We start from the raw sequence: 26872 nt of genomic DNA on the forward strand, positions 1-26872 counted from the left end.
TTGGCTTGGGGAGGGAAGGCCTCATTGAGGTGCGGAATTGAGAGCTGAGGGAGTGAGTAAACCGAGCGGGTAGGTACGTTGGTCTTCAGGCAGAGGGAATAGCAAAGGCCATAGGCAAAAATATGCGTGTGAGCTCCAGGAACTGCCTGGAGGCCAGTGCAGCTTTGCGGGGTGGAGCCAAGGGACTGGAGTAGGAGATGAGGTCCTAGAGATAAGGCAGGCTTGGCTTTGGCTGAGTGAGGTGGGAGCCGTCCATCACCTTGTTTTGTTTCGAGTTCTGTGAGGACTCGACACTGTGAGGCAGTGTCTTGCTGAACAACCTGAGAAGATTTCTTTGTAGTATTTTAAATTGGGAAGTTCTATTGAGGGCCATGATGTAAACAATACAAAGTAACTGAAAGTACATTCTATATGCTATAACCTCTGATCAAAGTTTTAAAAGGTCATATGTGGTTTTTATTTGACTATGTTTTAATAGTATCATCAGCTAAAGGACATTACCCTGGGGACCCTTGGTTATGGAGAAAATGAAGACAATAGAATTGGCTTAAAAGTCTGTAAGCAGCATTACAAGAAAGGGACCATGTTTCCTTCTAATGAGACACTGAATATTGACAACGACGTTGAGCTCGGTAATGCAGTGATAATTTCATGATGTACCTTTATCATCTTCTGGTAAGAGCAAAAATGCCCTTATGTGGTAGCAACCCGAATGGAACAACTTTGCTTTGGTGAGAGCTAACCTGTTAGGGGCTGACACTCCAACACTGGCCTGCAGAGGGGCTTTGGCTCAGGAAACTGTGGGGTTGTGGCAATGGGACAGGGACAGCATTCGTGGATCTATTTGGAGCAACTCAAGATTGTTGGTTTTGGGGTATATTCACAGGTCCTGTTTTTTGTTTTTATTTCCCTATGAGGGGGTGATTAGGCTTTTTGAAAAAATGATCTGTATGTGTTAAATGAAATAATATACATAAAGATGCTTTGTACACTTGTTTTTATTATTTGTAAAATATAGAAATGCTCTTCAAAGGTGAATTGTGATTAATACCTCATTTTCTCTCTTAGGAGATCCCTTGGCAACAAGTTAATGGCTAATCAAGTTGAATTGTTTTGTGCTATTTTGTTAAGAATTTAAGAGCATACTGTATGTAAATGCGAGGTGTTTGGCTTAAGACTTTTTGTTTTTTAAAATAATGTTTTATTATTTTATTGTTTTGTTATTCACTCAACAAACCTCTGGTGTGTAGTCATCATGTCCAGAACACTCAGTTTTATGTGCTGGGGTTACAAAGATTAATCCGTTGTGGCTCCTCAAGTACTAACAGTTCAGGAGTAGGGATTCTAACAGCAGTTTAAATTTGGAATGCTTTTATTAAAATTAGAGCTTCACATTGATGAGTTCATTTGATCGTACTTCCTATAATCTGATCTTAAGGTGCCTCGATGACACAACAGGAGAATACCCCATAAGACAGAGGTTTTAATTGTTTCTATAGGCTGCCCGCTCAGAATCTCTTTGTGAGTAAATGTGTCATGTGCTCTTGACTCTGAAAGAACCAGCCCATAAGCCGGCACCATCAAGGGCACATGTGGTATCTGGCTCCCATGGTGCTTTCAGAGACCATCTAGAGGAGAGTTACCTGGTTCTGTAGCCAGCAACATTGAAATGTCAGTTGTCACTTGTCTTATCTCCCTGGAAGCTTCTGCTAACCTGAGACCTATTTGGAGTCCACCTACAGGGTCTAATTCTGTTTTAATGTTTTACCTGTGTGGTCAGCTATGCTCTTCCCTGTAGGTGATTCCAGTAACTGTGACAGGAGGACTTGTCCTGTTACCCTCTGTTTCAAGTAAGCCATCTGTCCCTTGCCCTTTTAAAAATATGTGACTCATTGGATGTACCATACAGTGGTTTCCCCGTGATTCATATACTGTTTTTCTCAATTGATTTTTCTTAGAAAATTGATCAAAGAAATCTGGCCAAAGTCATATCAGTGGCTAGTTAGCACTGGCAATGCTGGAAAGCAGGTTTTATTTCCTAATCATTGGACAGCCTTTCCCTTGTTCATTTCATTTCTCTCAGAATATGGACTATGTTTAACTAAATGGACAGAGGTTGGTTATTAATTTGAGTTTATTTTAAGAGAGTTGCTTAAATATGTTAATTGTATTCTTTGACTTATTAAATATAACTTATCAAAGAGAATCTTCTGACATATCCAAAAGGTATAATGAAGATTCTTCGAACAAGTAATACTAGATTTTAGGCCCTCTTTCCTTGGATACATTGAAGGAAGCCTGCAGATATAAATAGGATTGAGTTTGACTTCATTCATTTGGCACTATAGTTGATGTAGGTGAACTAGCAGAAGCTGTTCCAGATTAACTACTCATGAATTTTGCACTATCTTTACTATTAAGGGAATAGTAATAGAGGTAGGAGGACTTTAAATATCCTTCAGTATTCTAAACACAGATATCTGCCTATACGCCCAGCTTTCCTGGTGGGCTTATATTTAGCTGCACAGCTGATTGTGTAGATCAAGATTAATATTTCCCTTAATTTATGCTAATGGGTATATCCCTCCTGGTTCTGCCTCTAGAACTACAGCTTTCCAGGTCAGCCTCATTGGGAGGACTGTTATGAATCCTGTTAAAAAATGTTTGGCTTGGCGCGGTGGCTCACGCCCACGCCCTTAATCCCAGCACTTTGGGAGGCCAAGGTGGGTGGATCACCTGAGGTTGGGAGTTCGAGACCAGCCTGACCAACATGGAGAAGCCCCGTCTCTACTAAAATTACAAAATTAGACGAGCATGGTGGCACATGCCTGTAATCCCAGCTACTCGGGAGGCTGAAGCAGGAGAATTGCTTGTACCCAGGAGGCAGAGGCTGCAGTGAGCCGAGATTGCACCATTGCACTCCAGCCTGGGCAACAAGAGTGAAACTCTGTCTCAAAAATAAATAAATAAATTTTTTTTTACAACATTTGGGTAACTAACATTTTAATATAGTGTTTCACTTTCTGTAATACAATTTTTGAGTGTCTTATATTCTTTTCCACACGTTCTTTGCATGAGACATTATGACCATTTCATCGTTTTTCCTGCTGTTTTAAGAAAAACAGGAATCTAACCTCCCCCTGAAAGGGTTATTTCTTTGGCTGGAGTATTCTGTGAGATCATGTTCATTTGAGTTATGAGGTTGTTACTGTAGATATCAGTTTATTCTGCTTGAAGTTTGATGTTTTACTTAGGGCTTTTGCTATCTTGAAAAAAAAAAAAACAAAAAAAACAAAACTCAGTTTTGTTGCCACCACGTGCTTGGTGGCCTCAGTAGCAATGACTATAAGTGGAAAGTCAGCCAGACTTCAGAGAGTTCTGAATGAGTATTTAAACAAAATGTAACCCTATAATTACAAAGTAATACAAAATTTGAACAACCAAACAGACTTTTATAAGGCAAATTTTACAAATAGTGTAAAATTAACTAACAGAATTCTGTCCAGTTTCTGTGAATCTAAGATACCATTTTTTTTTAAAGACTCATCTGCTTTAGAGATGCTTAAAAGTGAAAAAAACTTACATCTTAGAATAAATGCAATACAGGAGAAAAAGGCCTAGGACAGTGTGTGGCACAGAAAGCTCGAACATGTTTCTTCTTTCAGAATACAGTACTCAGATCAGTTTAACTTTTTTTTTTTTTTACCTCACCTTAGAATAAGAACGTTAGAGGTAGGAGGACTTTAAATATCATCAGTTTGACCTTTACAGTTGAGGAAACTGATGCTCAGTCAAGGTAAGCAACTAGGTCATGTAATGATTTAGTGACAGCAGGTCTTTGCTACTGAAAGACCAGCAACATGGGCATCAGCTGGGAGCTTATGAGAAATGCAGAATCTCAGACCCCGCCCTAGAGCCGCTGAATCCAAAAGTGCTTCTTCTTTTTTTTTTTTTTTTTTGAGGCAGAGTTTCGCTCTTGTTATCCAGGCTAGGGTGCCATGGCGCTATCTCGGCTCACTGCAACCTCTGCCTCCTGGGTTCAAGCAATTCTCCTGTCTCAGCCTCCCAAGTAGCTGGGATTACAGTTATGTGCCACCACGCCTGGCTAATTTTTTGTATTTTTAGTAGAGATGGGGTTTCTCCATGTTGGTCAGGCCGGTCTCGAACTACTGACCTCAGGTGATCCACCCACCTCGGCCTCCCAAAGTGCTGGGATTACAGGCACGAGCCACCGTGCCTGGCCCTAAGTGCTTCTTAGCAGCAAGCTCCCCAAGTGGTTCACACACATTAAATGTTTGAAGCACTGGTTCAAACATTTGAAAGATATTTGACTCGACGTAGACATCTTTTTTTACTGACTTCATCCAATTCCTCACTGTCCATCACCACCTCCTGCCTTCAGTGCCTTCTGGATCCTGCTTAGAAACCTTTGTGCATCAATATCACATTACAAAAGCTGTCAGAATGCTTGCCTCTCCTCTCTTCACGACTGGATCCACTCAATCACCATTAGTCCCCAGCCTCTTCCATCCCTGTGCCCAGCTGATGCTTACTGGAGAAGTGTGCCAGATAGAAAGAACACCCTCATCTTCTTGCCATCATGTCTTCAAAGATTCTTGCATGACTTCCTTCCACTTCTTTTCACCCTTGTGTTACAAAGGAGCACAGAGGTGAGGCCACAGTTAAAACCCTCACCAGAGCAGCAGGACCCACTCCTTTCAGTTTCCGAGGAGTTGTGCCCTTTCTCTAGAAAGGTGTACCCAAATTTGCATCTCTAATCCAAACTTCCCTGAGCTCCACACTCCTCATATACCCAACTGACTATCTGACAACTCCACTGTGTTGCCTAATAGGAATTTCAAAACTGCTGTGTCTAAAACAGCACATTTTAAGCCTCCCCCATCTCCCTACCTACCCCGTGGCCCAAGCTGTTTGTTTCTTAGACTTCCCGATTTTGAAAATGATACCAACATTTTCATATCTGTAATAATCTCGGTTATTCAAGCCCTGTACTTGAAGTTGTCTATTTCCCCATTTTCACTGCCACCACTGTCGTTCAAGCCACTACTTGCTTAGATGGTCTCCCTGCTTCTGGTCTTGCCTCTATGACCCCCTGCCCTGCCCTGCAGAAACCACAGTGGTAAATCGGGTCATATCTCTGCCAGGCTTAAAAGTCATTAGTGGCTTCCCATCCCATTTAGAATAAAATCCACAAGTTCTTATAGAAACTAGCCCCCTGCCTGCCTCTCCAGACCCCTGTCCTCATTTCTCTGTTGTAGCATCGTTTCTGTTTGTTGAGCAAGCCAGGCTCTTTCTTGCTTGGAGGCCTTAGTGCTTGATTTTTTTTCCTATTTGGATCTATGCATAGCTGGTTCTTTTTCCTTTTAGGAAAAAGGTTTCAATTCAGACATCTTTCGCACCTTGAAAGTCATTCCCTAACTATCTTTCCTAAGGTAGACTGTCCCTCTGTATTAGTCTGTTCTCATGCTCCTCATAAAGACATACCCAAGACTGGGTAATTTATAAAGGAAAGAGGTTTAATTGACTCACAGTTCTGCAGGGCTGGGGAGGCCCCAGGAAACTTACAATCATAGTGGAAGGGGAAGCAAATACATCGTTCTTCACATGGTTGCAGGAAGGAGAAGTGCAGGGCAAAGTGAGGAAAGCCTCTTATAAAACCATCAGATCTCATGAGAACTCACCCATTGTCACAAGAACAGTGGCATGGGGGTTACTGCCCCCATGATTCAGTTACCTCCTACTGGGTCCCTCCCACAACATGTGGGGATTATGGGAACTACAGTTCATGATGAGATTTGGTTGGGAACACAACCAAACCATATCACCCTCTAAGTTATTCTTGTTCACTTTATCTTCATAGTACTTCTCACACTGGGAAATTATCTTGTATATATTTTTACTTATTGTTATCTCTCCCACTAGAATGTGAGCTCCATGAAGATGGTAACCATGTCTGTCTTATTCATTGCTTTACCTTCAGTGCCTAGCACAGTGCCTGGCTTTCAGCAAATATTTACTGAATAAATGAATTAGTTGGGTACGGAGCCTGGGTCTTTGATGTTCTTCTAAAATATGTACTCAGAGGTCAACCTTCTCAGTGCACTGGTAGATCTCAGGCTCTAGAACCAAGCACAAGTAGATTTAACTTTTGGATAGCTAGTAGCTACCTGTGTGAACTTGAGGAAGTTTCTTGGCCTCTCTGGGCCTTGGTTTGTTCATTTGTGAAATGGCAGTAATAATGCCTATCTCACAAGGTTGCTTTGAAGATTAAATGGGATGATGCATTAATTGAGAGAATATATAAAGTCCAGCACAGTGTCTGGTATGGAGTTAAGTGCCTAATATGTTTTTGCTATTTCTATAATCGGTCTTTTCCTGCCTAAAAACAAGTTTCTTTTGACCAACTGCCCTCACTGTACTAATTAAGGTCTAGTCAGGAAAACCAATATTGAGTTGTTTTCTGACACTAATACTCCATCTGCCAAACACAGGGAGACACACTCTCTGCAACTATCTTTTAAAAATATTATGTCTATTGAGTTGTCTGTTCAGCTCTGGGCCCTGTTTTTGGCTCAGGACATCTAATTTTCATTAAACATAAGTGTATCCCGTGTATCAGGACATATTTTGAGTGCCAGCTAGATGCTAGGCAATGGGAGTTTAGCAAGGTGCAACAAAGTTGTGCTCTTGATCTCAAAGACCTTATTCTCTAGTTGGAAGGATAAATAAGCAAATGAAGAGTTGCTGTTGTGGAATAACACTTTTAAAGAATCAGCCAGTGAGTTTTCCAAGATTCATGAACACCTACTAGGTGCCAGGCACTGCACAAGGCCCCAACTTTTCCATTTCAGAGTCAGCATGGAAGGGGCAGCAACAGCCTGGGCGAGGGTCACCCATGCTGGTTTCATACCAGTTCTGTCACTAGGTTTCTGTGACCTTGAAAGGTGCTTGTCTTTAGAGCTCCTTGTTTCCTGCCCTGTAAAACAAGGGTGTTAGCCTACACAATAATGAGACTAATTCTTATGTGAGGTTCTTGGAATCATTCTTCTATCATTTACAGCTCATAATTTGTTTTTACTTGAATACAACCTGTGTTCTTTTTCTTTCTATTTTTTTACTTTGAAAAAGTGCCAGACTTACCAGAAAAGTTACAAAATAGCACAAAGATTTCCTGTATACCCTTCATCCAGATTTCCCCAATACTAACTTTTTTTTTTTTTTTTTTTGAGATGGAGTTTCGCTCTTGTCGCCCAGGCTGGAGTGCAGTGGCGCAATCTCAGCTCACGGCAACCTCTGCCTCCCGGGTTCAAGCAATTCTCCTGCCTCATCTTCCTGAGTAGCTGGGATTACAGGTGCATGCCACCACGCCTGGCTAATTTTTGTATTTTTAGTAGAGACGGGGTTTCACCATGTTGGTCAGACTGGTTTTGAACTCCTAACCTCACGATCCACCCACCTTGGCCTCCTAAAGAGCTGGGATTACAGGCGTGAGCCACCATGCCCGGCCAATGCTAACATTTTATCACATTTGCTTGATCATTCTTTCTATGCATAAATATTTCTTCTGGAGGTACAGACATGCTGTTCCTTTGCCCCTAAATACTTCAGTGTGGATTTCCCCAAAACAAGAACATTCTCCTACACAACCACTATACAGTGCTCAAAATAATGAGTTAACATTGATACAATACTATAATCTACAAACCCCATTCACATTTCATAAATTTTCCTAATGTTCTTTATCATAAAATAAAAACTGCACCTAACTCCAGGATCCTATTCAGGAAAACATCTGGCATTTAGTTGTCATGTTATATCTTTTTAGTCTAAAGTTTCTTGGTTTTTGTTTGTTTAACTTTCATGATCTTGATACATTTACAGAGTAGAATGTCTCTCACACTGGGTTTTTCTGTTTCTTCATGACTAGATTGAGGTTATACATTTTTTGGCAGGAATACCACACAATTGATGTCATATGCTTCTCAGTTCATTGTATCAGGAGGTACATGTCTGTGTATCTCATTGCTGTGATGTAACTTTGATCACTCGGTTAGTGTGGTGTCTGCAGGTTCACTTCACAGGTGTCTGTGAGGTTGCTATCATTTTTCCTGAATAATTGGTAAGTATTTTCTAGGGAGATAATTTGAAACTCCCTAAGTAACCTGCTTCTTGTCACACTTTCACCCATTAGTTTTAGCACCTAATTCTTGCCTGAAACAACCATTTCTTGTTCTTTCATTGCCCTAGATTGTGTTCAATTAGACCTTCAGGACCTCTCCAAGAAGCCTCCAGATTGGAAGAACTCAACATTCTTCAGACTGGAATTTTATCGGTAAATACATTTTAAAGTGTTATTCCCCAAGAGATGAGGGTGGGAGAAAGAGAATAGTATATAGTAAGATTATGACAATTTATACCTTTCAATATATTTTATTCAGGCTCTTACAGGTTGAAATCTCCTTTCATCTTAAAGGCATTGACCTACAAACAATTCATTCCCGTGAGTTACCAGACTGTTACATCTTTCAGAATACGGCAAGTATCTTTGTTTTACTAGCCATTTCCTTTTATTTTTCCCTATACTTTTTGTTGATGCAGAGTATAAAACGCAGCAGCCTACAGATGTGTTAAGTGCAGTCATGTTTAAAACAGATATAGTGATACAATATGGTACTCTTTTTTTTTCTGAGACGTAGTCTCGCTCTGTCACTCAGCCTGGAGTGCAGTGGCATGATCTCAGCTCACTGCAATCTCTGCCTCCCAGATTCAGATGATTCTCATGCCTCAGCCTCCCAAGTAGGTGGAATTACAGGCATGTGCCACCACACCCAGCTAACTTTTTTGTATTTTTATTAATAGTAAAGACAAGACAGGGTTTTGCCATGTTGGCCAGACTGGTCTTGAACTCCTGGCCTCAAGTGATCTGCCCGCCTCAGCCTCCCAAAATGCTGGGATTTACAGGCATGAGCCACCATGCCCAGCCTCATTATGGTATTATTATTGATCCAGAGACCATTACTTCTGAAGATGAAGCAAGCCCTTTTCAACTTTTAAAAACTAAGTATCTACATTGAAGAGTTTAAAAAATTGGCTTTGACTTTCTACTCTCCTAATACATTTTTAAAAATGTTTATGAAGGTGTTTTAAATGTCTGTAGTGTTCTTCCCAGCTTTAGAGGAAGGTCTTTGCAAATGTTGTAGCAAATATTTTCAAACCTCGAGGCATAAACTGCTCCACCGTTGTGAAGACCAGTCTGCAAAGGAGCAATTGTTTCTCTTTTTATTCTGAGAGGGGGCATGTATTGTTGTGGGAAGTCAGGGACCCCAAACGGAGGGACTGGCTGAAGCCATGGCAGAAGAACGTGGATTGTGAAGATTTTATGGACATTTATTAGTTCCCCAAATTAATACTTTTGTAATTTCTTATGTCTGTCTTTACTACAATCTCTAAACATAAATTGTAAAGATTTCATGGACACTTATCACTTCCCCAATCAATACCCTTGTGATTTCCTATGCCTGTCTTAATCTCTTAATCCTGTCAATTGAGGAGGATGTATGTCGCCTCAGGACCATGTGATAATTGCATTAACTGCACAAATTGTAGAGCATGTGTGTTTAAACAATATGAAATCTGGGCACCTTGAAAAAAGAACAAGATAACAGCAATGTTTAGGAAACAAGAGAGATAACCTTAAACTCTGACCACTGGTGAGCCGGGTGGAACAGAGCCGTATTTCTCTTCTTTCAAAAGCAAATGGGAGAAATATCGCTGAATTCTTTTTCTCAGCATGGAACGTCCCTGAGAAAGAGAATATGCGCCTGGAGGCATCGGCTTATAAACAGCCCCCCCACCCCCCGGGCGTGGCCTGTTTCTTATGGTTGAGGCTGCAGGGGTGAAAGAGACTCCAGTCTCCCATAGCGCTCCCAGGCTTATTAGGAAGAGGAAATTCCCGCCTAATAAATTTTGGTCAGACTGGTTGATCTCAAAACCCTGTCTCCTGATAAGATGTTATCAATGACAATGGTGCCCGAAACTTCATTAGCAATTTTAATTTTGCCTCAGTCTTGTGGTCCTGTGATCTTGCCCTGCCTCCACTTGCCTTGTAATATTCTATTACCCTGTTAAGTACTTGATGTCTGTCACCCACACCTATTTGCACACTCCCTCCCCTTTTGAAAATCCCTAATAAAAACTTGGTGGGTTTTGTGGCTTGTGGGGCATCACGGATCCTACCAACGTGTGATGTCTCCCCCGGATGCCCAGCTTTAAAATTTCTCTCTTTTATACTCTGTCCCTTTATTTCTCAAGCCGGCCGATGCTTAGGAAAAATAGAAAAGAACCTACGTGATTTTCGGGGCAGTTTCCCCAAAAATGTATAGTAGAAGAGACAGTTCACTTTTATGGGGAAGTAAGCTGCCCTCCCATTTTCATAGACTTTCTCTGTCCTTCTCTCCTTCCTTCTTTTTTTCCCTCCCTCCTTTCCCTGTTCATTACGGGACTAAACTGAATGCCTAGCTGAAAGTTGTATATACTGTCCTTTAGAAATTCAGAAAAGTGTTTCATTCAACTATCAATAAATACTTAATGAGTCTGTACTATGCACCAGGCATTTTGCTATGCCCTAGAGGCACAGTGGCCCTCAGGAAAGCTTACAGCCTAGTGGGGGAAGCAGAAAAACAAGTAAATGAAATAAAAGTAACTACAGGTTGTGATATGTGGTAAGGAAGAATGTCTCCAGCTGCAAGCTCTCTGGGGTGGGTGGGCCAGAGGAGCACTGGGAGCATCTGCAGGGATGAGGAGAAAGGCAGGAGAGGTCATTGATGACTTTGTCATGATATGATCGGAAGTATGGGTTTAAAAATACTGCCTTTTCATTTTTATTTTGTTCTTTGGACTTCTATCTGCTTTGGGAAAAGCATTTTAGGGGCTCTCCTGGGGGAAACAGAGACCTTGAGTGCCAGTGCTAGTGGAGGTTTAAGCATAACTTACAGGTATAGAAATGAGGATGGTATGGTTTAATTCTCAAACCTCTGGTTTGAGTGTGTGATCTTCTTGGGCAAACATGGCTTGTGTTCAGAGACAGGCAGGTGCATGTGGATTTGATCACCTACATATCCGGCTCTCCAAGCTCTGCCAGTGACTTTTTGGTTTTCTTAATGTGTTCACCCTAGTAAGTACTTGGCATATATCACTTATAAACTGTAAATGATTTAAGTGATTGATTTAAATTTCATAAGGTAGAAGATTGAGGGCATTTGGACATCTTAAGTTCAGCCTGCAGTCTCGGAGCAATCTTTGTTCTTTCTGAAAGCATTATATGTAGCTCTTGAAATAAATAGAAAAATAATTTCTAGCCTAACAAAAACTAGAATTTCATACCCAAAGAACTAAATTGAAGGAAATGCTTTTAAATTCAATTCAGAATAATACATGAGATCATTGTGTTCTTTCAAAGGTTAGTTAATTTTGGTTTTTATTCCTAGGACTGGTTGTCTCTTTTTCTCTAGGCTTTCTCTGAACCAGATATCTGATATCCTATATTTAGTAAAACTTCATATATTAGCCCTTTCAATCATATTTGTTTCATTAATAACAGAAAGTTGTGAAGAAATCCTGTGATGTGAACATTTTCATTGGTATAATTCTCTTTGTTGCCTTAATTTATGTCTTTATTGTGAGTTCCTTAGCCTCTAATTGTACGTGTGTTTGTTTTTTACAATTTTGACTTAAAACCTTCATAGTAGAGGACTAGAGAGATTTATATAGCACCATTCCAATACTGGGGTATTCTGAATTTGATTATAAACTTACCTTTACTGTTGAGTTTTATGCCTTCACCTGTTTTCATGATAATTATTGTTCATTTCCAGTTTTAGTGCTCCCTCAAGCATTTCTTGAAAGGCTGGTCTAGTGGTGAAAATTTCCTTAGCTTTTGCTTGTCTGCAGAGGTCTTTATTTCTTCTTCATTTCTGAAGGATGGCTTTGCTGGATATAGTATTCTTGACTGACAGTTTTTTTTTTCTTTAAACCCTTTGAATATATCATCTCATTCTCTCCTGGCCTGCCTGGTTTCTGCTGAGAAATGTTCTGATAGTCTAATGGAGATTCCGTTATGTGTGACTTGATGTTTTTCTCTTGCAGCATTTTTTTTTTTTTTTTTTGAGATGGAGTCTCGCTCTGTTGCCCAGGCTGGAGTGCATGCAGTGGCACGATCTTGGCTCACTGCAAGCTCCGCCTCCCAGGTTCACGCCATTCTCCTGCCTCAGCCTCCTGAGTAGCTGGGACTACAGGCACCTGCCACCACGCCTGGCTAATTTTTTTTGTATTTTTAGTAGAGACGAGGTTTCACCGTGTTACCCAGGATGGTCTCGATCTCCTGACCTCGTGATCTGTCTGCCTCAGCCTCCCAAAGTGTTGGGATTACAGGTGTGAGCCACTGCACCTGGCCTACTTGCAGCTTTTAGAATTGTCTCTGTCTTTGACTTTTGACAGATTGATTATAATGGGCCTTGGAGAGAATCTTTTTGGGGTGAATCTAATTGGGGATCTTTGAGCTTCCTAGATCTGGATGTCCATATCTCTCCCAAGACTTGAGAAGTTTTCAGCTGGGTTATTTGAAAAGACCTGCCTTCAAGTTCAGAAATTCTTTTTATTTTATTTTATTTTATTTTATTTTATTTTTTTTGAGACAAGAGTCTCAATCTGTTGCCTAGGCTGGAGTACAGTGGTATGATCTCAGCTCAGTGCAACCTCCGACTCCTAGATTCAAGTGATTCTCATGCCTCAGCCTCCCCAGTAGCTGGGATTACAGGCGCCTGCCACCGCACCCAGCTAATTTTGTATTTTCTATTGGATATGGGGTTTCACCATGTTGGCCAGGCTGGTCTCGAACTCCTGACCTCAAATGATCCACCTACCTTGGCCTTCCAAAGTGCTGGGATTACAGGCATGGCCACTGCACCCAGCCAGAAATTCATTTTTCTTTGCTTGATGTAGTCTGTCGTTGAAGCTCTCAATTGTAATTTTTTAATTTCACTCATTGAGTAATTCGGCTCCAAGATTTTTGTTTTTTTTTTTTTATGCTATATCTCTCTGTTGAATTTCTCAGTAAAATCATAAATTATGTTCCTGGTTTCACTGAATTGTTTCTATTCTCTTATATCTCACTGAGCTTTCTTAAGATCATTATTTTGAATTTTTCAGGCATTTAATGAATATCCTTTTCTTTGGGGCCTGCTACTTGAGAATTATTATGTTCCTTTGGGTGTCATGTTTTCTTGCCTTTTCATGTTTCTTGTGTCCCTACATTGTTATCTATGCATCTAGTGAAATAGTTGCTTTTTCCAATTTTATGGAATAGCTTTCACAGGGATAGACTTTTTCCTATAGATGGGCCCTAGGGTGTTGGCTGGGTATAGTGGCTTTGGTTCTGGGCAGACTCAGTAGTATGGTGTCCATGCAGTTTGTTCAGTTGTACTCCTTGTCAGTGATGTCTGTGATTGGCTCAGTGGCCTAAGCTGAGGGAGTTTTTAACAGCAATGACACAGTTTTGCTGGAGGCGGGGATGCCAGACTGGTTGTCAGGCCGGACATGTGCATACATGATAAGCAGCAGGCTGTGTGGCAGGCTCTTCAACTGGGTAGGGGCAATTGCTGCCCAGCTGGCTCTCAGGCCAGGTGTGCATGGTTGTGGTGGGCCAGTAGGCTGTGAGGCAGGCTCTTTAGAGATGCGAGGTTACTGCTGAACTGGCTGTCAGGCCTGTGTGGGTGTGGAGAGGCAGCCAACTGTGTGGCTCAAGTGTGCACAAGCACAGCACACCAGCCAGCTGTTTGGCAGCTTCCTGCTGTGCAGTTCTGCCTGTTCCCAGGGTCAGGGGCAGGAAGGGGTGCTGCATGGATTCAGATGTCAGGGTCTCAGATGTTCCATCAGGTCTAGGCTCTGGGCAGCCAGTGTCATGGTGTTGCAGGCACCTTTGTGAACATGGAAGAATAATGGCAGGACTTCAGGGATGGAAAGAGACAATGAGTACTGGCCCCCAGGGCAGAACACACTCTGTTAGCGATCTGGTCTCTAAATGGTGTCATCCATAGCAGCTTAGGTCACAGAGGTGAAGAGTGCGCAATGTGTGCTTCCACTCTGGGGCAGCGTGGCTGCATGAACTGCCGGCACCTCTCCAAACTGGATTCAAAGCCTGTGAGGACTGGAGGGCTCTCCTGTAGCAATGACTGCTGGCATTCTGTGGCCGTAATGAGGACCACCGGAGTCTCTAGCCTAATGTTTTCCTATCCAAAGAGATCCCCCTGGCTCTAAGCTGATCCTGGCTGGGGAGACAGTGGCAGAGGCAGGGTGCCTTGCTCCCCTTCCTGTGTTGCTGTCCTGGGCTTTCATGCTCCACAGGATTTTGCTGCTACCCTGGTGCTCTCCAGTGTACTTCTTCAGTGATTTCAGTCAAAATATAGTTGTTTATTCATTATTTTGGTCCCTTGTGTGTGTGTGTATGTGTGTGTGTGGTGGGGGGTGCAGGAAATGAGTGTCAGGTAATTCTAGTCAGCCATTTTGCTGGCCTGTATAATTCTCTTTGGGTCAGCACACTGTTTGGATGCCAGTGATTTTTTTTTTTAAAGCAGAGTTGATCTAACATGTTATACTTTCTTCTATGTTGTAATCTCTCTATACATTTGTGTCTCCAGATTATTTTTGACAATAAAGCTCACAGTGGCAAAATCAAAATATATTTTGACAGTGATGCCAAAATTGAAGAATGTAAAGACTTGAACATATCTGGATCTAGTAAGTATGCTATATACTTGCCCACGGGGATTATAGACGATTTTTAAACTTTATTTTGGGGCTTGGGGTATTTAAATGGTTTGTTTGCCAGATTGCCTGGGTTTCAGTTCCAGTTCTGTTTACCGTGCCTGTGATCTTACACGAATTACTTAAACTGTCTGTCTCAGTATCTTTCTATGTAAAATGAGAGTGATAGTATAGGTTGAGCATCCCAAATCGGAAAAATCTGAAATCAAAATGCTCTAAAATTTGAAACATTTGAGCACTGACATGACCAAAGCTCAAAGGAAATGCTTATTGGAGCATTTTGGATTCTGAATTTTTGGATTTGGGATGCTCAACCCGTAAGTATACTGCAAGTATTCCAAAATCAAAATAAATCTGAAATAGTTCTGGTCTCAAATCATTCTGGATAGGGCATACTCAGCCTAAACTTACCTTCCAGGATATTGAATATTAAATGAATTAGTATATAAAGCAAAGCACTAAACACAAGATTTGGTACATATTAATTGCTAGGCGTTATGGGAAAAGGAAGAAAATGCCTTAGTGAGGGAGACTGACATGCTTATAAAATCTGTGACGTGTTATGGAGAGAAATAAAGGTATACATACAAAAAGTATGAGGAGAAAAAAAGCAAAGGTCAAGTTTGAGTGGGGCAGAGTGGGAAAAGAAATGATTCTTGGAGAAGGTATGCTTTGATCTGAGCCTTGGACAGTGGGGAAGGATCAGGGCCTCCAGTGCCCAGACAGCAACGGCTGCAAATGCTGAGTCATTTACTCAGTCGTTGCTGGGAAAACATCTCTTAATCCACATGTTTAAAATGGGCTACTGCTGAGCACGGTGGCTCACACCTGCAGTCCCAGCACATTGGGAGGCCTAGTCCGGTGGATCACTTGATGTCAGGAGTTCGAGATCAGCCTGGTCAACGTGACAAAACCCTGTCTCTACTAAAAATACAAAAAATAGCCGGGCATGGTGGCACATGCACCTGTAATCCCAGCTACTTGGGAGGCTGAGGCAGGAGAATTGCTTGAACCTGAGAGGCAGAGGCTGCAGTGAACCGGGATCATGCCACTGCACTCCAGCCTGGGCAACAGAGTGAGACTTTGTCTCAAAAATAAGTAAAAAATTAAAATAAACTATAATGGGCTACCTATGGAATCTGTTCTGTTTGCTTAGTAAAGAATTGGGATGATGTTAATGATGGATGCTCAGTATTTGTTATTTTGCAAATTTTGTTTAAATGACTTTCCTTTTGACCAGGTTATCAGAATGAAATAAAATGTGAAATACCTGTGGCTCCTGTTTTATATTGTTTTAAAGTATATTTGATTTGTGGCCAGCTGCTTTTCAGATGTATAATATGTCCTGACGATTGAAGTTTTGGTTTCAATAATTTCACTGGCTGACTTAAGTCTCTGATTATAGTTTTGGTTTCTGTTAAAAAGCGGTTCCTATTCCCCAGCATACACCCCTCTCTTACAGACACGCAGAGATCGGGGCATATTTTCTAAGTCCGAGTATAGGTTGCCAATTTTCTGTGAAAAGAAACTAACCTTTGTCAAATATGTGATTTGGAATATCATTATAAAGATCAAAATGATGGAAATTTCCAAGCTAGTCAGTCAAATGCATTTCCAGAACAGTGAGTTTTTCCTTCCGCCTGCCGCCCTCCTTGCAACGAGGGTTTTTCCTTGCTTGTGCTCAGAAGAGAGTATCTCTAGCCCCCTCCTGTGGCCAATGTGGAGAAACACAAGCCTCCTAGACCACTGGGTAAAAGCTCTTTAAGATTTACATATTCTCCTAGAGCTGTGTCTTAAGAAACCAGGTTCTATCACTAGGAGAATGTGAATTTAAAATAAGATGATGTGATGTGAAAGCCTTAAGAACTTATGTTTGGAAACCATCTTAGGAAATGGACTTTTTCCCCTATATGAAGCTGTCTGGTGGATTGAGATTGCCTTGGCTTTGGGGGAAGTGGACAAGCACAAGGGCGACATCTGGTGGGACACTTACACTATTTCTAACAGTTTAGGGGCTCATTCACACCCACACGCTTACACCCAGGCTCCTCTCTCCTTTGTCATTACCTATGTTAAAGCAAATGCAGGTGAATGTCCATATTCACATAGAAACCTCATGCTGCCTTTTGTGACTCCCAAGTCCCCGCTCTAAATGTGCCATGTCTTCATTTCACTTGGTTTCATAATTATAGGAATTTGGAGATGAGGGGCTTGGGGAGGAATTAGGGGGACTCCTTCTTGGCGGGATCCCCCAGTGATGGGTAATATAGATGGTTTTTTTTTTTTCTTTTTTTTTTTGAGACAGAGTCTCGCTCTGTCTCCCAGGCTGGAGTGCAGTGGCACGATCTCGGCTCACTGCAACCTCCACCTCCTGGGTTCAAGCGATTCTTCTGCCTCAGCCTCCCGAGTAGCTGGGACTACAGGTACACACCACCACGCCCGACTATTTTTTGTATTTTTAGTAGAGACAGAGTTTCATCATATTGGCCAGGCTGGTCTTGAACTCCTGACCTCGTGATCTGCCCGCCTCGGCCTCCCAAAGTGCTGGGATTACAGGTGTGAGCCACCACGCCTGGCCAAGATGTTCATAAAATATATATTTTTAGCATACCAAACTAGTCTTCTCAGTAATTCAAAGAAAAACAGAATCCTATACTGGATTCTGTTAGGAGGACTGGTTTCTGTTTCTAAGCCTGCTTGTTTTCCCATCTATAAACAAGGTCCACTATAAGCTGTCTTAGAGATTTGTGTTCTATTTGTATGTCAGAAGGGAAGGTACTAGATACTGTCCTTGCATTTCATAAGATTTCCAGTCTTATCTTCCCAACAGCTGCCTCTGTTTCCTCTGCCGCATTCCATGGATCCAAGGGAAAAAAAAAAATCTTGCATTATGATAGACCTAAGTTGTTTTCTTACCTACCCATTAAATGATACCTCAAGATAACTTTCTTGAGTGTAAATGGCTAAGGGTAAATGTAAGTGCTAGGCACTGGGCACTATTCTAACAAGCACTTCACACAGACTGTTCCACCTGATTCTCATGGCAGCCTCAGGAACCAGTACGCTTGCCCTCCCCATTTTGTAGGTGGGACATCTGAAGCTTAGTAAGACGAAATCATTTGCTCAGAGAGTTGCATTTACCAGCTGGCTGTCTCTGCTCGCCTCCCATTGTAGGAGCTGCTTTGCCCTCAGACACTCATGCCAGCGTCACCCACATCTTTGCATTACTAAGTCCATAGACACTCTGGCATTTCTTTTCAATACTGTCTCTGCAGAGGTGTTGCTGTGGAAGACTCTGACTGCAGTCTGTCCTCTGAAGGTCGCCTGTCCCTGGTTCTGTTTGCTTCTCCTCTGGCCTTTCTGCTCCATCCCATTCCTGAGCTCATCTCCTTTTCTAATTCTCAAACGTCGCTCCCCATCCCCGGCGCTATCCTTCCCAGTGGTCTCTCTGAGGGGCCATCGCTCCCATGGCTTTAACTGCCACTGAATAGTCTTCTCTTGTCATGAATATCCAGAGTAAACTCAGTTTGCCCAAGACAGGGAACCAGGAATCATTCTTGGTTGTCCTTCTTCCTTATACCCCAAGTCCAGTTAGAGACCAGGCCATGACTCTCTCCATCTCTTAGGATTCTGTGCCCTCTTTCACTCTGCCACAACTTAGCTCAGACCAACGTAAGTTCTAACTTAGATTATTCAGTGGTCTTATGTTCTGCTTGATTCTCTTCATTAATTTGAAAGTATACTGAAACATTATACTAAGCACAGGTGCTGTATTCAACACTACTGTCTTAGTCTGTTTTCTGTTACTTATAAAAGAATGCCTGAAACTAGCTAATTTATAAAGAAAAGAAATGCATTCTTTCAATTCTGGAACCTGAGAAGTCTAAAGTCGGAGGACCACTTCTGGTGAGGACCTTCTTGCTGGCTGGGAGTCTCTGTGGAGTCCCAGGGCAGTGCAGGGCATCACATGGTGGGGGGGTGAGCATAGTAGCTCAAGTCTCTCTTCCTCGTCTTATAAAGCCACCAGAGCCATTCCCTTGATAACCCATTAATCTGTGAGTGGATTAATCCATTTATGAGGGCAGAGACCTCATGACCCAATCACCTTTTAAAGGCCCTCCCTCTCAATACTGTCACATTGGGGATTAAATTTCAACATGAGTTTTGGAGGAGACAAGTAACTGAAACCGTAGCAACTACCTATGGGCCCTGCTTCACAGAGCCTGTCAGTTGATGGGGAAGATGGACACTGAATGATAAAATAGGAACCACTGCAAGTGTTTGCTATTGTTATTTTCCTGGGGCTGTTTCATGGGCTCTTTGTATATGAACTTGCATAATTTTCACAATAGCCCTATGATGTAGGTATTTTTTAATTCTACCCACTTTTCAGAGGAGGAAACTGAGGCACAGGGGTTAAGCAATTTCCTCAAGGCTCTACAGCTTCTGAGTACAGAGCTGAGATTCAGAGCCAGGCTGTTGGGCTCCAGAGACCATGTTCTTTCCCATTCTACGCTGTCTCTGTGCTCCATGCTGTGCTGCCTTTGCAGATCTAATGAAAGGTCAGTGTCTGTTGTGCAGAGGAATATAAAGGAGCTCTGGCTGTGTGTAATAACCAAGAACCATGAAAGTACATAGGAGGGGGCTAATAGAGATAAGAATTTAAAGAATTCTTTTCTGAGATGGGAGATTTTTCATTTGGAACTTGAGGCTGAAAATAAATAAGCTGAGCCATGTGTGTGGGAGAAGTGCTGTTCCAGGCAGATGGATCAGCATGTGCAAAGTCCCTGAGGTGAGAGCAGGAAAGAAGGACCAGTGTGGCTGCAGGGTGAAGAAGGTGGGGGCCAGGCAGAAGAGAGCCGGGCTGGGATCGGAGACACTACCGTGAAGTCTGAGAGAAACTAAGGTTAGATTCATCTCCTTCCCATACACTCTTCTTGCTGCTGTGTGCTCCAAACCAAAAATCTGATTACCACTCCCCTCCTTGCTTCTGTTCCAAGAAGCAATTTCCTCTATGTACAGAGAAGACTTATAAGATTGGCACTATGTCCTGGGAAAGTGCACAGTGAGGTTGAGAAGCAGAAGTGGGGATTCTGAGTGGTGGTGTTTTAATTTGTTTGTTCTCTTATTAATGGTGAACTTGATGTCTCTGCTTTTATGTGAAAGAACTGAGTAGGTCAACAGTTTTGCCTTTTTTTGAATGGAGCCCAAATGGATCACTTTGAATTCTCTTCTACAGTAAATATTTATATATAAATTTGAGTGCATTTATTAGCAGCTCACGTTTTTTGCTTTTGTTTTTGTTTTATGTTTTGAGACGGTGTCTCGCTGTGTTGCCCAGGCTGGAGTGCAGTGGCGTGATCTCAGCTCACTGCAAACTCTGCCTCCCGGCTTCACACCATTCTTCTGTCTCAGCCTCCCAAGTAGCTGGGACTACAGGTGCCTGCCACCACGCCTGGCTAATTTTTTTGTATTTTTAGTAGAGACGGGGTTTCACCGTGTTAGCCAGGATGGTCTTGATCTCCTGACCTCGTGATCCACCCACCTCGGCCTCCCAAAGTGCTGGGATTACAGGCATGAGCCACCATGCCTGGCCCAGCTCACATGTTTTTAAATGTATAGCTTTATATCAGGGAATGTTTTGCCTTATATATGTACTTCTGAATGAATACAGTTTGATTTGTTTCTGATATTTACCATTTTGTTTTAACAATAGACAAAACATTTATTATTTGAACTTCTTTTCACACTGCCATTTTGTTTGGAAATTATTCTCCGGTAAGGTGTATTTAACATTTGAATTCTGTTTTATTCCTCAGCTCAGAAAAATGCTCAGTATGTCCTGGTGTTTGATGCATTTGTCATTGTGATTTGCTTGGCATCTCTTATTCTGTGTACAAGATCCATTGTTCTTGCTCTAAGGTTACGGAAGGTAAGAGTGTGTTCTCATTCTCTTCCTGCCCTCCTGGCCTGCGCCCTCAGTTTGCCCAAGCAGTGGACCACCAATATTGTGCACCTGCCTTTTTTGGAGACCTTTGACTAAATTAGATTCCTTTGAGTAGTCGCCCCCTATGAGGCATTCATCAGCCTGAGGTGTAGGAAGTGAGTAAAGGCTCTGAGTATGTCAAGTGGGATCAGATAATTATCCTGCTTAAAACTGAGCTGATATGTACAGACACACAGTGGTGAACTCTCAGGCTTTTGAATGTTTCCAGAATAACAAGTCCCTCTTCAATTCAGGAGTGATCTGAAGAACAGAGTAATAGCATGTGTGGGTTTCATCTTTTGTCTTCAAATCACAGTTCATTTTGACAGGGAGGCATGGTAAATGGATTATAATGAAGCATAAAATACTTTATTCTGTTTTTAAAATAGTTTTAAAATTCTCCCCTGAGTTTCATTTTGCCTTTTTACCCTCAGGGCTCTTATGAGTATATACTTCCGCTGCACATATCTTATTCTGGCTGTGGCATGTGTACAAATGCACACTGGGGTCAGGGGAAATCGCAAGTCCACAGAGTACCATTTGTGGAGCAGGGACATAGTCTGCATTTGATTTTGCCTAATCCTGACCTTTGTCAATGTCCTTTGTAAATATCCACCTCTCTTACATGCTCCCCGATCCCCTTGATATTCTGAATGCAAAGTTAAGGTCCTTTCCCTGCCAAGGTGAGGGGGCTCATATTTGGAGCACGCACTCTGGAGCCGGCCTGCCTGGACACGGATCCTGGCTTAGCCTCTCGGTGCCTCAGTTCCCTTCTCTGGGTGATAGACCTGCTCGTACCTGCTTCACTGGGTTGTCATCGGAATGGATGTGTTGGTAATATGAAAAGTATTTGGAACGTACTGCGTGTTAGCTATGACAAGAGCCTGCTGGAGTTACAGCGTACGTATTTCATATTTGAGGTAACTTCACAGACAATTGAATGCTTACTCAGATTACGGGGGAAAGTGTGTGCCATAACCTTCACTTTCGAGGTGGATCTGGCAAGTTGGAAAGGCAATGCCATGTCCTTTTACAGGTGAGAGCACTGTTTTGCACTTGCCTTCTCCTTCCAGAGGGCAGTGTGGTTTGTAAGAAACGCTTCTTTAAATGTTTGCCGTAGAGATTTCTAAATTTCTTCCTGGAGAAGTACAAGCGGCCTGTGTGTGACACCGACCAGTGGGAGTTCGTCAACGGCTGGTATGTCCTGGTGATTATCAGCGACCTAATGACAATCATTGGCTCCATATTAAAAATGGAAATCAAAGCAAAGGTGAGGGAAGCCCATTTAAAGTCTCTGTTCTTCATCTTCTCCCGGATGGCCACAGGCATCTTAAGACGTACGATCCTTTGGAGACCACTTTGATTCTTATGTCTTCCCTTTTCTCACACCGGCACAAGTGAGGCCTCTTCTGGCTTAGTTCCTCGTGAAGGGAAAGTAAGGAAGCCGATGTTCATGGAACAAAACTTGGCAACAGCTCCAGAATAGTGACTAAGCTTGAAAAGATTGGTTATTTGGGCCTCATTTTTCTTTTTAAGTTGCCAAAGGAGCAGCTTATCCATAAATCAGTCCCTTCCCTGAACCTGCATGTCAAGAGCTTGTGGGGAGGATCTGTGACCATTGGGTGCTCCGATGGATGGGGTGAGGGCAGGAATGTCAGACTGCCCGCTAAAGCCTGACCCTTTGTATAACTGAGTTGATTTGATCTCCTAACTAAGCCTCAACTCCTCCTTCACCGCACTATTCTCCCGTCCATTCTCTGCTGTTGGTCAGAGGTCCCTCCAGCCACACCTCCTAACCCTGACACGCCTACTCTTCTCCCATCCTGGCTCCCTCTGGCTTTCTTCAGGCTTCTTCCTCTCTGGCCAACTGTGACAGCAGCCTCCTCACCAGCTTTCCCATCTTCTGCTTCATACCCCTGAGATCCATTCACACAGCTGTCAGAGGGACTTTTCTGGAAGTGTCTATCCAGCTGTTACCATCCTTTCTACCTCTTGGGGCCTACTTTGGGATGAAGCAGCCTCCCTCAGCAGCATGGCCCCTGGGGTCATCATCATCCAGCTCTGCCTCTTGCTCCTGCCCCCGCTCTGACCCTGCCCCTCTAGGATGTCTTTTCAGCGTTGTGCCTTTGTTCAGCTTTTGTCCGCTTACCTGTGGCACTTCCTCCCAGCCTGTCCTGCAGGCTTGTCTTTGCTCTGGGGTCGTGTCTGTGGTGTCCCTCTGTGATGAGCTAGGCATTGTGTCTTTCACTGCATTTAGCGTATTATATGAGAATCATGTTTGTGTGTTTGTCTTTTCAACTAGCCCTAGAATTTCCTCAGAGCTGGAGCTGTGTTAGCAAATCATGTTGGAGTTTTCTTTCAAAAGCAGCTAAATTGTATTGTTTGGTACTTAACAAACACCGTTAATTTATATCCTCGAATGCCTAGGCCAGTGATAAATGCAATTTCTATTTGAGAGTATTATTTGGAAAAAAATTTAGTTCAACCTAAATACATTTTCTATTTGAGAGTATTATTTGGAAAAAAATTTAGTTCAACCTAAATACATTTTCTATTTGAGAGTATTATTTGGAAAAAAATTTAGTTCAACCTAAATACATTTTCTATTTCAGAGTATTATTTGGAAAAAAATTTAGTTCAACCTAAATACATTTTCTATTTCAGAGTATTATTTGGAAAAAAAATTAGTTCAACCTAAATACATTTTCTATTTCAGAGTATTATTTGGAAAAAAATTTAGTTCAACCTAAATACATTTTCTATTTCAGAGTATTATTTGGAAAAAAATTTAGTTCAACCAATTGAAATACTAAAAGAAAATGAGAAACACATTTGGAATTATATCTGTTTTTCTTCAAAAAAAAAAAAACTCTTACTATCACCTATAGGGAGGCAGATAGTTCTTTTTTTTATTAATTGGTTTAATGTAAGGTTAATAAGCTAAGTGGAGTCAAATATTTTACTCATTTCTCTCTCCCTTTTTTTTTCATTCCTTAGAATCTCACAAACTATGATCTGTGCAGCATTTTTCTTGGAACCTCTACGCTCTTGGTTTGGGTTGGAGTCATCAGATACCTGGGTTATTTCCAGGCGTATAATGTAAGGATGTGGCACTGGGTAGTGCCACTGCAGTTGAGACTCATTTATTCTTTGGGTTCTAATAGCTACGTTTTCATTTCACCCATTCTGTTCTTTTTTTCAGGTGCTGATTTTAACAATGCAGGCCTCACTGCCAAAAGTTCTTCGGTTTTGTGCTTGTGCTGGTATGATTTATCTGGGTTACACATTCTGTGGCTGGATTGTCTTAGGACCATACCATGACAAGGTGTGTAGCTCACTTTCTTCCTTCTGCACATGGGGCACATGGGACTCTTGAACGTGGGTTTCTGGCACTTACTTGCTTCCTGGTCTTCTCTAGCATGTACCCTTGACATCTGTAAGCACGTATCTTTGTATCAGTTTTCTTTTTCTTTTTTTCCTTTTCAGGATATAGAAGTGACTACAGGATATTGAAACAAGAACTGTACAATACTAGAAAGCATGTCTTACAGTTGCCTGGGACTGGCTTAAGGGGTCACATAGTTACCTGGTGATCATCAAATGGGAAATGTTTGGACATGAGATCACTATATTAAAAATGAAAATTAAGTGAGGGAAATTATTATTAAAAATTTCCAATTTAAAGTATTATGTTTTTCGTCCAAGTTAATTGAGAAGAATGAAGATGGGCAGAGACTGCCTAAAATGACCATAGTAGGTTTATGATAGAAATGGTGACACGTCTTGTCTCCGCAGATGGTTCTGATTACAGCATCATCTTTCTGCCTTATTAAAGATCAGTATCTGAATTCTAAACTATTACCAAACTTCAGTTAGCATTATAATCTCAGGGACATCAAAGTTGTGCTAAGATGTTCTTGTTATAAAATGATACATTTGATTGGTAGATGCATCAGGACATGAAACTAGGTAAGCCTTGTTTTTAACCCAAAAAAGCAAAAGGAGTTATTTTATCTTAGGGCTTTTCCTCCATTTGGGCCTGTGGCAGTTGGAACAACAGAAACAACAAAAATAGCAGCAGCTAACACTTACTGCCTGTGTGTTAGACACTCTGCTGGGCATTTGGGTGTTCTTTCTTATTTACTCCCCACAACAACCCAGGATACTGTTAGCCTCACTTAGGTGCTCTGCAAGGAGAAAGAGGTTAAAAATGGTAAGTATTCCTTCCAAGTTTGTATACCAGTTCAGCCTTAAGTTTTGACCTGGTTAGTTGCATTAACCAAATCTGTGATCAAATCTGGTTTACATGAATCTGAAACCTCCGTGCTGCCCTACCAGAATAATGCCGAGTAACCTGGCACACTCAGACTTTCTCCTTTTTAGGTGTCACATTTAATATGTCTAGAGAGAATTACTGTTTTTCCTATTTGAGATATTATATAATTAACAAAGTGACAACTTCTGGGTTGGTAGTAAATCTTGATAATATTGCTCTTCATATTCCATGTCACTGCTGTAAAGGTGACTCATGAGAAAAAATTATTCTTTTATATGATCTCTCTGATTTGGAGAACTTACTGTCTTAGAGCCTGGAAAAATGTATTTTTCTTCCTTGCTTGCCTCATGCTCTGAAAGCTTTTCCACCTCTTTGTCACTAGAGGGCAGTGTTGCACCGTGTGGACTAAATACCGTGCCTGAGGATTTGGCTTTAATTCACTGACCCCAAGATCTGTGGACAAGTGGTCCCATCTCCTTTGCACCCCATCCCCGTCTCCCCTACCTCATCATTATTCTGGAAGGTGCTCAGATAAGATTGCTTGAATTTTACTAGATGGCTACCATTCTCAAGTGCTGTCTATTAGGCATGGTGCCCAAGATTCTTCATCTCCTTTGCTGTGTTAACTCTTCCCTCCCCTTCTCTGTGAAGAAATCTGATTGTCCTGTTACAGAGAATAGGCACCTTAATATATTAAATAATATTCCTGAGATTACCCAGCTAGAAAGTGGCAGAGATGGAATTCAAACCCAGGTCGGCCTGACTCCAGTACCTGTGCTTTGACCCATATATACCCTGTAGGGCTTTTCTTGGTATTATCTAAAACAGATCATTGCAAGAGAGCATTTAGTCTGATAAGAAACAGTCTTGTACTTGGAGATCAACTGTGAGAGGGCAGCCATGTAATCGGTCTCATTCTTTCAATGGTGTCAATGTCACCTCATGGAAAATGAGATTATTTGTTTTATGAGCCTGACTGCATTTCCATATGTTCAATTTGTCCTTTCAAAGGATCTAGGTGAAACTGGGATGCTCTGAGCCAGCACTGTCCAAGAAAAATATAATTTGGGCTACAATTGAGAGCCTTGCCTATACTGTAAAATTTTCTAGTAGCTACATTAAGAAATAAAAAACAGATGAAATTAATTTTAATTACATATTTTAAGCCCAATATACCCAAAATATTATTTCAGCATGTATTCAGTATAAAATATTGAAATATTTTACATTGCTTCATACTAGTCTTTTTGAGCTGGTAGATATCCACATAGCACGTCTCAATTTGGACTAGCTACCTATTGGATGCTGGCTATTCACACATTCCTGGTGACTACCATTATGGACATTGCAGCTCTAGACTTATGTCTTTCACTTAATATCAGCTTTCCCTTTATACCCCTGGAGGAGGGGAGGGATAAGGGATGTCTTTAGGGTTGCCTGCAGGTCTGTTTATGGCATGTCTCACCAGGCTGATATATTGGGGAAATGCACAGCTGAGTTAATTCACTGAATGTACAAGTCAGTTGGGGGAGAGAACATCAGTCTGGTTTTGGAATTTTGTGCTTTTCTTCTCCATATTGCTGCCTCTTTGAATCTGAAGTTAGAGTATTTTATTGCCCCTTGCATCCTTTCCCCCAAATTAATCCAAGCTGTCAGTATGTTCAGGTTCTGCCAGTATCTGAATCAGAGGACTTTCAGGTTACCCAAAGCCTTGAAAAGCTAGGCATTCCAAGCGGGCATTTTTGTAGGATTTTTAGAATCACAGCAAC

The 26872-nt window shown here is 41.7% G+C and overlaps 1 protein-coding gene across 3 annotated transcripts in view; it reads left to right on the plus strand.

The window, feature by feature from the left end:
- MCOLN2 (mucolipin 2) overlaps positions 1–26872 on the plus strand; it is a 74692-nt gene that overhangs the window by 38346 nt on the left and 9474 nt on the right. For 2 of the 3 annotated variants that reach the window (XM_030823447.1, XM_003260273.3), the window contains 8 exons: positions 479–632; positions 8269–8353; positions 8460–8556; positions 14715–14814; positions 20661–20773; positions 21948–22097; positions 23825–23926; positions 24030–24152. In XM_030823447.1, coding sequence (XP_030679307.1) covers positions 479–632; positions 8269–8353; positions 8460–8556; positions 14715–14814; positions 20661–20773; positions 21948–22097; positions 23825–23926; positions 24030–24152 — 924 coding nt within the window. Of the gene's footprint in view, positions 1–478; positions 633–8268; positions 8354–8459; positions 8557–14714; positions 14815–20660; positions 20774–21947; positions 22098–23824; positions 23927–24029; positions 24153–24313; positions 24448–26872 lie in introns of those variants that run through there. The other variant, XM_012500405.2, reaches the window with a different exon arrangement.

Source organism: Nomascus leucogenys, chromosome 12 (genome assembly GCF_006542625.1).
Source record: "Nomascus leucogenys isolate Asia chromosome 12, Asia_NLE_v1, whole genome shotgun sequence".
Taxonomy (NCBI): Eukaryota; Metazoa; Chordata; class Mammalia; order Primates; family Hylobatidae; genus Nomascus; species Nomascus leucogenys.